At 37.4% G+C, this 13,530-nt stretch overlaps 1 protein-coding gene across 2 annotated transcripts in view; it reads right to left on the bottom strand.

Moving 5' to 3' along the window:
- The window catches only part of RETREG1 (reticulophagy regulator 1), a 65,787-nt gene that overhangs the window by 17,221 nt on the left and 35,036 nt on the right, over nucleotides 1–13,530 (bottom strand). The window contains exon 1 of one of the 2 annotated variants that reach the window (XM_032117695.1): nucleotides 7,376–7,575. The exons of the other annotated variant lie outside the window; for it this stretch is intronic. Within the exon in view, the coding sequence (XP_031973586.1) occupies nucleotides 7,376–7,410 (35 nt within the window). The 5' untranslated portion in view covers nucleotides 7,411–7,575. Of the gene's footprint in view, nucleotides 1–7,375; nucleotides 7,576–13,530 lie in introns of those variants that run through there. 2 annotated transcript variants of the gene reach the window in all.

Raw genomic sequence — 13,530 nt, 5'->3', positions numbered from 1 at the left:
TTCTCTGGAGTTGCTTTGCTTGGTTGCTAGCGATGCTTTCTTTAGCCAAGCTGTTGAAAGCATGAGCTGCAGTGCAAAATAAAATATATTGCTATATGCTTTGGCCCTGTGGTCCACATGTGGTGCATGGACAAGAAGCAAGAAGAGTGGATGGTACAGGTGAAATTTCCTTCAAAACATTGCAAACCCACTACTGAGATCCACAAAAGAATACGTGGCAGTTGCTTCTAGGCCACAAGAAATCGTAAGACACCTTTGTCAGTTCTACAATAGCTACAATTTTCTATTTTACAAGGAACACCAGGGACTATTTTGAAGCCTTATTCTGATCTTAGGCAATTAGAGGTGTAACAAAGTCAGCTTGCTGATCTTCAGCGTGACAACCAGATGCGCATGCTGCATCTTCTTGTTCACACCTCCCAACAACTACCAGCCGTGGTGATGTCTGCTCTTCCTGTCTTTTTACGCTGAGCCCACTTTAATGGTAGTGTTACCCACAGTCCAGAGAGTTGGAACAAGGGAGAAGCAACAGATCCTGGTGAAGGGGGAGTGAGAAAGAAAGGAGGTACATCATATAGTTGTATGTACAACATATAATGTATGTACACAAACACAGAGAGGTTATGTCATGGTCCTGTAAAAACAGAGATAACTATTACGTCTGCATTAGATCAAAAGGAAACAGGCACACAACGATGCATACTCCAGAGAAATTAATTTTCCAATGATCACATTTAAAGATAAAAAGGGAAAAAGAAGATACGTGAAGTGATGTAGATGATGAGAGTGGAGTGCCTGACTATGACGTAAGTCAACCAAGAACACAAAAAGTATTTTAGCATAATATTAGTGGGATTACTCACAATACCTTAATACATGACTTAAATGTGAACCCTACACTTCCTGCCAAAACAGCTTTAGGGACTGCTGTCCGGGTGCTCCTTTGGGGATAAGCAGCCAACTCTCTCTGAATACTTTCAAAGGCTTTTGTGGATAATTTAGAAAGAATAACATTTTATGCTCCCATCACTTATCCTTAGTTTGATATATAGTGCTACACTTCCATTCTAAAACTACTCTCAGTAAGGTTGAGGGTGTTCAGAAAAAATAAATTACTCACATCCTTCTGACTGCCTATTGCATCATTTCTATAACTGAGCAAATATATAAACTGTTGCCTAGTAATTGTAAAAAAAAACCTACCCAAAACACTCTGCCACCCAGACGCTTCCACTGATCACAGTCACAAACTCTGGCCAGAAGAGCCAGTGGCATTACATTCGCTAAAAATGACTGATGCTGTCATGCTCTCATTTTTGTAGCTAGACATCTGTTCAAGCAAAGCCCCATCACATTTCTCTCAGAAAGGTCAGCAGATCTCATGTTACTGGTTTAAAGATCTCTGCGTGATGTGCTGGATTTTTTTTTAATTATGTGTACACAGTTTTCTCTGTATCTTCATGCAGATAGGCTACTCAGAACTGCAGCAGTGACAGAGAACACCATGATGTGCTGGATCGGAAGGACTGCACCCACATAAACATAGAGTTAGTAATTATAGAGCTTCTAAACCCTCTTAATTTCTCAACTGTAACCACACACATTTGAAGCCTGTGCCCTCTGTAATTTTCAGGGTAACTTAGAATGTAGTAGCCAAGGTGGAAGAACTGAAAGTTACAGTCCCAAAGATATGTAAATCAAAATATAGGTAATATGGCTATTTTGTAGTTTAAAAAAAAGTAATATCTAGAACGTATAGAATGGTGCAGCTGTAAGGGATCTGGATATCAAAGGACAAACAAGCAACCAGGACTTCATCCTGAAACTTAACCAAGAGAAATGCAGTGTGCAAACTGTCAGCACACCCCAATCGAGCAGGTCTACCTTTTCAGAGCTTTCACAGGTTTCTGCTGTAAGAAAGAAGTCACCACAGTGCAGAAGGGAGTGATTATAATGATACAGTTTTTCTCTGAAGCAAACATTTTATACCTGAAGACCTATACAAAAATGTAGGTTTTTGAAATATTTCTTCTAAATTGTTAAGGTACAGAGATAAAGAATTTAAAATAGTATCTAGACTAAAAAGGTTTGTGCAAAAAAATTTTTTTTTTTACATATAAATTTCAGGAGGGCATATACTGAAAAGGAAAATAAACACCCCTTTCTCTTTCCAAAATATAAAATAGTGTTAAAAGAACATTTTACAGTTAAGTGCATTAAAGTACAAATGGCAAAACCTCTAAAATCTACTATTGAACTGTGGTGGAACACAATGCACTATTGATTAGCCTTACAAAAACACAATGTAACACATTTGTGAATGTTATGTGCACTATGTGGAAAGACAGAATGGCCAGCACCACTAAACTCACAGCACAGCATCTTAATGACCTATGTGGCTAATTTTAAAGGTGACTATGTAGCACTCTGCTCTATCCTGTGCCACTTTTGGATCATATGCAATCGTTAAGTATACTAAAATAATTATATGTGTGTCATGTGGCCATGACCAAGTCAATAAGACCTGCTATTTAAATGAATCACTGGGACACCATGTAAAATCCTCCTCGCTTCAAAGACTTCCGCAAAAAAATGCTGTGTCACTGAAAGAAAAAGCAAAACCAGGAAGCATCCACAAATACACTCCATTCTTAGACTTCAGGGAGAATCTTCATCTACAACCTTTTTGCTACAAATATTATAAAGCTTTTCTAACAGAAATATCTCCAGCTTGTAGATATCCATATGCACCTTATTTCCCATTGCTAATCCACATGAGCTGCACAGATTTAGGCTCACTAACATGCAGTACTGTGGATAACATCCTTTAACTGATCACATTTGACCATCCCTTCAATGCCGAGACTTTGGCACCCTTGGAATCTCTAAGATATACAGACAGATCTTGTTTTTAAAATGAAGCTGGAGAATGTAGCTATCAGCCTTAAAGAGTAGCTAACATTTCCCAATCTAAAAAACTCCTTTAATTACCACACCTCCAGTAGTTCAAATACATTGTTTGTAAGAGCGAAATGAATTAATACTGTGCAACATTGCTTCTCAAACTTTTAAAGTGTTTTCTTCCTGGCCTCATCCATCCTCATCTGACACTTCAATTTTGTGCTTTTTCTTAACAGTGGTTCAGTCGTATTTGCTGTTCCTGTTTTTTTGGTTTTTTTTTTTTTTCCAAGGGAAGGTGTGGAATAAAAAGCTGAAAAAAGACCTTACTTCACAGCTTTCAGTAACATGCATCCCCCCTTTTATTTCCTGACCAAGATGATTTTTTTTTTTTTTAATATTACTGTACAAGAAATATGTTTAAGTCATCAGCATTTGTTGAGGCTGGATGTGCCTTTTTCAATGGACTGCACAACAGACTGGTCAGGCCACGTGACTTTCAACAAAACATCATATAAGCAACCTTTCATCCCGGACTCTATATACTCCTTGCACAGTGTGTTGAACTAAAGCCATAACTGTATTTCTTCTCTTCAGCTGACGGGAACATTTCATCACTGGTGTCCTGCTAAACAGTATCAATCCTATAAATGAAGGTAGTTTTTTTGCTTATATTACTAGTCAAGAACAAAGTTTTCTGAAAATGAAAGCAAACCTATTCTTTTAAAGATACACTGAAGGGTTCTGCAAAGAGATAGGGGAATTCATCTAGTCCAACAGATTACTTAAAAAAAAGAAAATGACCCATTACTAACAGGATTTTATTCTGGAAAGCATGTGTTCACCTCTTCTATTCATGCACAATACATCAGTCATCTCATGAAGTCTTAATAAGGAGCTGCATTGTATTTCTTTAGCTGACCAAACACAAACTGGTTAATTCCTGCTTTTTTTGAAGGTGATTCCAGTATACAAGTGCCTCAACACAGCAGATAGTATTAGATGTCACTTTTTGCTGAATATTCTGCTAAAACAAACAAAAATACACTCCACCTAAATTGGGGCATTTCATTGTTGAACTCCTCTTGACAGACTCTGGTGAGCAGACTGGTAGGCCAGCTATCACAGGAAACCCCTCCTCTGACCTGCACTCGTTCCCCCAGCTCCCCTGAGGAGAACACCAGCTACTACTGCAGTTCCAGGTCATTCAAAGCATGATCTGACAGTCAAGTGCCATTAGTCCAAACTCATGACTTAGTCATTAAGTGTAGATTTTTAAAAACATCTCTTTACATGAAACCAGAGTGTTTCAGTGCCATGTAAATACCATCATTGACTTGCTTTCTATTCAGCAAAGACTATAATGCTATTTACAATGGGCTGTTGTCCTTTTACCAAGACGGTACAAGGCCTGGGATCTTTCAGGTCAGGTTCCCATGTTAACAGACACTGGTTACACAAAAGAGACATTTTTGTTCAGAAAAGTAAGGAAACTCCTTCCTAAGCAACAAGACCATAAAGTTCCATTTGCAGAACTTTAAACAGATCTGCCCAGCTTTTGGAAGAAAGTCTTTTGGATTTATTTTTCTCTTGCAATGACAACTCTTTTAGTCCTTTTTCACAAAATCAATTAATTTTCCTCCTTTCCAGCCTCCACATTCTTCAGCTGGGATATTCCTAGTTCAAGGCCTTTCAAAGTCAAACAACTAGGAAAGATGAGCTGAGTATTCCCTGAAGTGCAGAGCAGCTGCACAAAAAAAAAAAAAAAAGGGAAAACTGGATTTTCAACTGGATTTTCAAAAAGAGTATTTTTTAAAAATTACTTTCTGTGTTACCTAACAAGATGGGTGTAACTTTTTCTGTGCAAAACTTCATTTTTACTCTTTTCCATGGTTTTAATGTATCTTGTACAGGTAGGTTTTCACTTAGTACTCTGATGCATTACTTAGAATTCCTAAAGCCATGTGCTTCCACCACTTCAGGACTGATATTCACAGTAACTTTTATACATTCTTGACTATTATGAGATCCCTCACAAATTGTCAACTAAAAAAAAAAAAAAAAAAAAGATTATACTGTGTTACACCAAACCAGTAGTGGACCTGATGATAAAGAATTACTGAGGGAAAGTATCTCCTTATGCTAAATTGTTTTCAATCCTCTACCTGTGGCCACACATTTCCTCACTGTTCTTCATCTGTTACCATCCATGATCATGTGCCAAAACAAAACAGAAGATACGAGTGGGTACATGCTCTTCACAACTCTTAGCTTTTTGGCTAGCCTTACTAAGATGTATTTGTGCATCCGTTCCTTCGCTTATTCTTCATTTAAATTCACAGTATGACTAACAGACTCTTGACCAATGCCACATATTTAATTATGAGGTAACAACGTTCATGAAATACACTTGTGACACAATATTACATCTTTTCTGAAGTAGGACATGAACTCAAGAGGAGAGAGGATGTAAGAAGTACATGCATCTGAGAAGGGCCTACAAAGAGGGCAGTGCACTGAAACTAATCAGGGATCAAAGCTCATTCTACACCTTCTACAAAAGTACTACTGCTCTCCTTTTTTAAATACATACAAGCTGAAGCTTTGATCAGTGTGCCCTTAAAATTACACCATTATCTGTGCATTTACATTTCAATTTCTTATTTTGCAATTCTAAGATTAATTGCTCCTGTACAGGTCCCATAGCTCCTTCCCTCTTGTTTAACTTGGACCAAAATATTCTGACCTCCACCAAACCTCATTAGCACTCCTTTAGCAATGTTCTCCAGTTATATCCTATTTGTTATGACCAAGACAAAAAGGCAAATTAATTTCAGGAAAAAAACTGGAACCTTTTGATTAAACTACTTTCTCAAACCTTTTTGCTCAATAGCAAAGACATAAAGGGATGAGGGATGAGCATCAGGGTCAGTTAATTTAATGGTAGCTTCAAAAATGATAAATGGGCAGAGCAGGCTCTGTTATGCTTTTCCAGGTTACTGCTTCAGAAAAGCTCATCCTTTTTCTTCCAAATCCAAAACAAAAGCCCCCAAATTTGATAGAAAAAGAGGTCTTAGAGCCTTGGGTGTCGTTTCTTCTGTTTAGCTGCCAAAGTTTGCTGCAAGCCTTTATAGAGAAAGAATTGTGAACAAAATAAATTAGATACTATTACAAAGCTGAAAACTTTTTTGAAGGAGTCACACATATTTCAGTTTTTCTTTATTGAAAAATAAAGAACTGAACGAAGTGGAAACCTCACTAAACATTTCTTAAAGAATAGCAATTAACACTTTGGTGGTTATCAGCAACAAGTCAACATTTCCTTAAGAGAAGAAAAAATGCTCCCTGCAACTACAATTAATTGCAATCTATGCCATATATATAGGGCACAACCCAGATATCCTTGCAAACGGAAATGTGTAGGTGACCCCACCCCTGCAGAGACCCAATTATGCCCCTGGGGATCTATTCACCCACGCCCATCCAGTTAGGGGGAAGTGCTTGAATGTGCTGCTCTACCACAACCAGAATTATCTCCCGTATTTCACCTCAAACATACTGGAAAAACATCCACATAAATGTTCAGATTTAACTAGAAGAAATCAAATCCAAAGCCATAATGAAATGCTCACTCCTGATCCTTGTAATTGCTTAATTTCTTGAATTTGTCTCTATATTCTGGCATTTTGTTCACTAACTTCTAAAAAGAAAAAAAGAATCTACTTCTATATACATGACAAATGCTCCTTTTACAACATCAAGTATTTAATTAACACCATTTTGGAGCCAACATTTTGATTAGCATCAAGACTATGGAAAAACCATGTGGACTTTAAAAAATCTAGATTATAAATTCTGTCACAGTCAAACATCAATAATATCTACTTTTCAAATATCTATTTTAAAAAGTATTTGGCTAAATTTAATTAGTGCATTTCTTTCATAGGATGTGCTAGATCATATTTCAGAAAATGGTATTTTTTAAATTGTTACCAAGTTTTAGATCTAATTACTTTTTTTTTGTCCTGACTGTTGGTTATATCAGCTAATTAAAATAAAAGCTGAACTCCAGAAAGACAGGCATACCGCAAAGGGACACAGTGCCCCATCTCACACAAATGAGTTAGGCTTCTCTCAGGAACATGGCTCCAACTCAACTATTTCCATGCCTGACATTTTGAGGCTTTGAAAGGAAAAGTGACCAGGTAGAAACCACATAGTATTTTCTTTCCTTCTGCTTCAGTTTAACAAGTACCTCAGAGCTGTTCTATTTACCCTCTATCAGACATTAAAACTCACACTTCCCTCCTCAGAAGGTTAGCATTAGAGGCAAAGCCCTCAAGAAGCAGAAGATTAGTTACAATGCAGAGAAAACTGATCTCAGGCTGAGCACACAGGAGTACACACAGATTAATTACATGAAGCCTCAGTCCTTCCTGCACTGCACAGGAGGGCCAGCACAAGCAAAGTACAGTACCTGTCATCTTGTCCCAGATCCTCACTGTCTGGCATTTCAGATGTGAAAGGGAATTCTCTCTCTCTACCAATCTAGATAATCCAGGACACGATCTTCTAGTCCGTTTTGTGTTTTAGGAGCCACCGGCCAGGCACCTGTGCTGCTCACTGCCAGGAAGAATGCTCCTTGCTCAGAGAGCAAATGTTTACAAGACATCCTAAGTGCTGCTGGTCTTGAATGAAGTTCAGATCGGTCGGCTTTGATTGGCCGTGGCTATAAATAAACAAGTCGTGACTCACCTCACACACTATGACAGGGTGTTTAGTAGCAAGCACAGTCAAAAGCCAAAGTTTGTTTTCCTTCTGGTCATGTGAGGGAGAATCACCACCCACTTAGTACATTTTATTTTTCTGTTTCCACTGAAAATCTTCCTCAACATCTCCCATTTTTCTCAGGTGTAAGCAGCAACAAAAACGATGAGAAGCTAAATAACTTTAATAAAGTGACAGGCTTGAAAATATGAGAGCAAAGAGTTTACTCTTAACTACAACAAATCCTTTTTTCCTCCCTACAAAGTGTCAGTCACAAGCTGCCAGAAGAAGCCAAATTATTCTCCAATGACGAAATTTACAGATGAAAAAAATCCACACAAACTTAGCAATTCTTTTAAATAAGGACTAGGAAGACAAGTTTTCAATAATGATTAACTGAATTGCTTTTAAGTTCTGATTCCAAGCTCATCTGCCATAAACAATCTTAAACAGGAATACCAGAACACTGTGCTGGCAAAGTCCTCAAAAACTAAAATATGCTGGTAGGAGGAGGCTTTCTGCCAAAATACTTTGATTGCCTCTGTGAAGGTGAATTGAATATGGATTTCCTCCTATGGCTTTTCTTCCTACTGCTGCATGCATGACAAGGATTCTGTCACTCCAGTTACACCAGCTACGTCTCTATTAATTTTCAACACCCCCGCAACCTTATCTGTGCTGGTGAAGCTTTGTAACACAGTCCAAGACTCCAAGGATCCCGTCTGTGTGTCGTTCAGCACAGTGCTCAGCACTGCTCCTTCACATGGTTTCCTTCAGTCGCTGAACAGGTTGACCTGTTGTTCTTAAAATGTTTTCAAATCCACATTACATCTAGAGATCTTCACATAAGAAATCTATTTTTCTATGAAGGAACCAAGCAAGATTTATACCTGCCTGTCCTGCATGAGACAGTAAGAATTGTCCTGGGGATGTCACATGTTAAAAATAAATTAAAAAAAAAAAAAAAAAAAAAGGAGAGCAGGACAACATGGCAGAGATGCCATGTATCTTTGATTTGCTAAGCTATATATGGTGCATTGTGAGTAATACATAATTTCTTGGAAAACTGCTTAAATTTCAGGATGACAAAGGATTCTACCCTTTCTTCTTTTCTTCATATAAATTTCTTCGAAAGGACTAGTAAGATCTAAAAAAATGGGAGTAAAGTCCTCTGACTAAATTATGCAATACAATATATAATTAGGCATTAATAAGTGTCCCGCCTACAACTGAGACTTTCCGTGGTCACCAATACTGGCATATTCCAATGTAGTAATCTTTTTCTTTTCTTTTCTTTCCTTTTCTTTTTTCTTTTCTTACTTCTGATAGTTAGAGGTGAAATAATTAAGAGTTTAATTTCTTCAAGCTTACCCTGAAACAATAGAGCTGCTAAATTCAAAAATCTTAATTAATGAAATGACTCTGTGTAACAGTTTCATCTTCAGATCAACGGTGTGATGTCTTCTAATTAGGAAAAGAAGCAAAAGAAATAACTGAAATCTGCAAACATATAGGAGCATTATTCAAAATTTAAATGTAGCATCAAAAATTAAAGCAAACAAAATTGAACCCCCTATGTAACTTGGGCTGCTTTAGTTTCCATGCACTGCAATATACTCTTACACAACCACATACATTTACTATGTAAAACGCCTTTTTACAAAATATTCCATTTTAAAGCATTTGAGGATCACACTCAGAAGCTGAAAAGCTTTCAGTATCATGTCTATCCCTGTATTTCAGCCTTGGAACTTGATGTATTCCAAACTCAAGTGCAGCTTTGGACTGTTCCTTTCTTTGTCACACTCTACACAGAGCTTATTGCTACAGCAGAAAAACTGTTTACTTTTACAATTCCTTACAACTCTTCCCAGCCCTCACTGAGGTAAGGAGGATAATATCACCTTATTTACTTATTCATAAGCAAGACCTGAAAAAGATTAGGTTCAAAACTGTCTACTAAATGAGTACCTATCTAAAATGTCAAGGACCTGTTAGCTTGGAATTAGAGCATATATAAAACACTTCTGTACTCAAAGACTAGTTTCTACAGGTATCATTGCTCACCACTTCTGAAAATCATACTTGAGAACAGCATGAGTGCATAATTAGTGGAACTGCAATTGCACTGAAGTATTTTGCTTGGTATCACAAAGAAGACTATCTAGAAAATTCCATCTCATTATTTTGATCATTCTAAATTCTTCTGCGTCCAAGGGAATTAGAATTTGTATTGGCCCATCTGGAGGTTTCCAGCAGATCAGGTTCCAGATTATTTCACAGCTGCATGAGATAGAATGACCTCTCCAAGAACACTTTGGTGGAACAGCAGCAGGTGAACAGAAGTACTGTACTGAATCAGGCCAAAGGGCTTTGGCATCTTCTCCTGTGTCCAAAAGGAACAGCCAAGGAAAAAACACATTGCTGCCTTCTACATATAGTCCTCCAGACTCCAACTTGTGGAGGTTTGAGCCAGCAGTGATGCCTATTTTTTAGCTCTGAGTGGATTTCCATCCTATGATAACACCTATAACATCTTGTGGCAAGGACATCTGCAGCTTAACTGCATAATGTTTGGGAACAAAAATCCAGCCTACCCCCATCCAATATTGTTTGTTCTGATCTAGCCACTTCAACTGGTTTCCAAGAAGTTTTATATTGGAACAGGCAGATGACAGTTAACTCTCTTTAGCTTTTCACAGTGATTTATTGTTTTTGCAGACCATTATTGTTTGGGTTTTTTTGATAGGACTGCAAAATTGAAAGATGAAGCTGTTTAGAAAAGAGGTTTCCATTTTTTAAGATTGCTAAAAATTAGTTTTAAATTTTTCCAATATAAAAAACTCAAAGTGACTAGAAATGACAGAACTGAGGAAGGAAAGTCTTTTCCTACCCATGTTACTTTTCAAGGAGATTCTTATTTCCTTGCTTAGCTGCAGCTAAGCACTGCATTAACTGCACTGGACTTGAGTCACTCTCCTCTGTCCTTCTAAGTTCCTTCTTGCCACTTTTGAGGCCTCAACTCACATGACTAATCTATGTTTCTCTGAGCAACTTCTTTGTTTGAGCTGCTATATTCCAGCCTTGCCATGTCTCTCTCACTTCTCACATGCAGTATTGTCTGAAATTTTCCCTCCCATTGGCTCTGTTGCTTATTCAACAGAAAGAACAACCCCTTCTACCTCACAGTGAATTCCTCCCCCTTGTGCTATTACTTTTGAAAGGAACATGGAAGCCCTTGGTTTTGTAATCAAGAGGAAAAAGATTCTATCTGCAATGTCCTCCTGTTGGTCAGCTCATTCAGCTTTAAAAGCCCTATTTTGCTCACCTGTTTCATGCATGTAAGCTCTTGCATGCCCTCAAACATCTTCACTGTTCTTCTGCAAACTCTTCCTGGGTTTACCATAACCAATTTAAGGTGGGAGAGACCAGAAATACAGTTATTCCCAGTGAGAGCATACTATTATTTACACATTTTGACCTCTTTTCTAAGCTTTTCCTCATGGTCTGTTTGCCATCATTATGACATTTTTACACAGAGCTTTCCAGAGTACCCGATCTTCTTTATGTTATCTGGATAACTTTAATAACAAATTCTTCTTACTTCTGCTTGTACCCATTACCCTGGTTTCAGCTAAGCTGACCTCCTCTAGATCTTTCTGAAAACTTCCTTGAGAGCTGTTGAGTAACAGCTCTTTGCTGTCAGGTATGAAGACATCCCAAAAGATGTGCTGGCATGCAGATCAGATGCCAGCCTGACATACTGCTCGATCAGGGAATCTTACCAGTTTTGCTCTTGCTGAATACAAACTTGGACTGCATATGGATCATAATTATCAAGTGAATGGCCTTTCTCCCAAATGGTATGGACATCTATGCAAAGTTTTTCTTTTACAGGTGGGCACTAAAGACTCTGGAAGTCTTCAGAAAAAGAAGGGAAATAAAGGCTATGTTCTTGCCAGAGACAAGGAAGCAACCTCACAGCTAAAAGGATTGGAAATAGTGTCACATACACTGTTTTACACACTCAGATAGATACTGACGATGCTCGACGGTTTTAGGAGGTAGGTGGTGTGTCCCACCCAGGCTGCAAGCTTTCAAAGATTTTAGTCAGCCTGTGGCATGCTTTAGTGGGACAAGCAGCTCCAGAACTACTCACAACCACTGCTGCCTTCTATGTTTTTCCTCACCTAAAAGGAAACACTGTGCTTTCAATGTATAACCCTGTGTTAATTATTCAGATATGAATGAGTCTTACTTCCAATAATGTGAATGCAAAAATAATGAACTCCCTACTGTAAACTTAAAGACATCCTAAAAACCCTCGACTGACATTATTAAAAAAAAAAAAAATTTTATATATATATATATATATATATATATATATAAAATCACTCTCCCAAAAGAACATCTAGTTTAGTTTTTATTTCCAGAACGAATAGAAAATTCTAGCATTTCACTTATGGTAGATGGTTTGCACTGGTGTTATTTTCAGCAAAAGCATGGGTTTAAAAACTACCATCATTGTCAAAGACATGCTTAGGATGAAGAGTAATGTGAAATGCCTTTTAATGCTATTGAAAAAAAATCATATTAATAATATACATTAAGTCCCCCCAAATGGACTATTTCCCCTCTTTTTCAATATGGGAAACTGAATAAACTGATCACACATGTGTGTGTGTGCAGGCATGTGTACAATTATATATTTATATGCACACACATGTGAAAGTATATGTTTTACCATATTTCATCAATTTCAAGGGCATGCCAAGTTTCCCATATTTTCAGCCAAAATTTGCTGAACGTTTCCTGTCCCGATTCTTTCTATGTAAAGCTGACTTCAAACTGCAAAAGCTTATTGTATCTACTTAACTTTGAGGTCTCTCCATACACTGTGAGATATACAGAGGAGGCTAGTTTTAAAAGAGAGGAAACCTTTCATACAAGCATAAATGAAAAATCCTTCAACTGGACCTGCTGAACATGCTCAGTTCTTTGCTGGGGTATTATACCAGGTGTCACCACAAGCAGTAAAAAAGCTAAAAAAGATGAAGACACCTATTACACACAAAACATAGTCTGGTACTTAGCTGTACCAAGGTTCAGGATTGCCAAAAAAAAAAAAAAAAAAAAAGAAAAAAATTAAATCTTTCAACAGTCGACGACCAATAAAAGCAAACAAAAAAAGAGCACAGGAAAATTTTTCTCTCTTCATGGAATTCTGCATATTATGCAGTATTCTTATTTGTACCTGGATGAAATAATTAATTGTTAAACATTTTTAAGATCACAATCTGCATATTCAGAAAAAACACCCCAAACAAACAGCATTCTGTTTTGACAAAAAAAGTAGTGCAACATTCAAAAAGCTAAACAAGATACCACATGCAAGAAATATTCACTGGGTAGAACAAAGTACATGAATATGTATTTTTAGAGAATCATTAAAAATTGCGTATGAAAGCAAACTGACTATCAACAGACACCAAAACCTGATTTGTATCAGCAACAGTGAATTGTCACTGTGAGGTTTTAGTGTTTATCACAAAGCACGCATAATAATGCTCCATGGTGCATGACAGTATTTCCAAGTTTCAAACACAAGCAAAAAGAGGAGTTAAAGGAAGTAAGAAACATTTCAACTGCAGTTTAAAAAGCAGATTACTACATTTTAGTCACATGAAGATAGCAAATCTTGCTCTTTACAATATGACAGATCATGCTGGATTTGTGTGACAAACAGAGAGGAGCTGGAGACAGGAAGGTAGATCTTACCACTAAGGGTGAAAATCTCAACTGCTCTGTGACTTTTTGGCCACGGAATCAGCTATAAAAGAAAAAAAATATTTGGAGGGGAAAAAA

Source organism: Corvus moneduloides, chromosome 1 (assembly GCF_009650955.1).
Source record: "Corvus moneduloides isolate bCorMon1 chromosome 1, bCorMon1.pri, whole genome shotgun sequence".
Taxonomy (NCBI): Eukaryota; Metazoa; Chordata; class Aves; order Passeriformes; family Corvidae; genus Corvus; species Corvus moneduloides.
The sequence above is the reverse complement of the archived record's forward strand: the minus strand, read 5'-3'. Positions and strand labels throughout refer to the sequence as shown.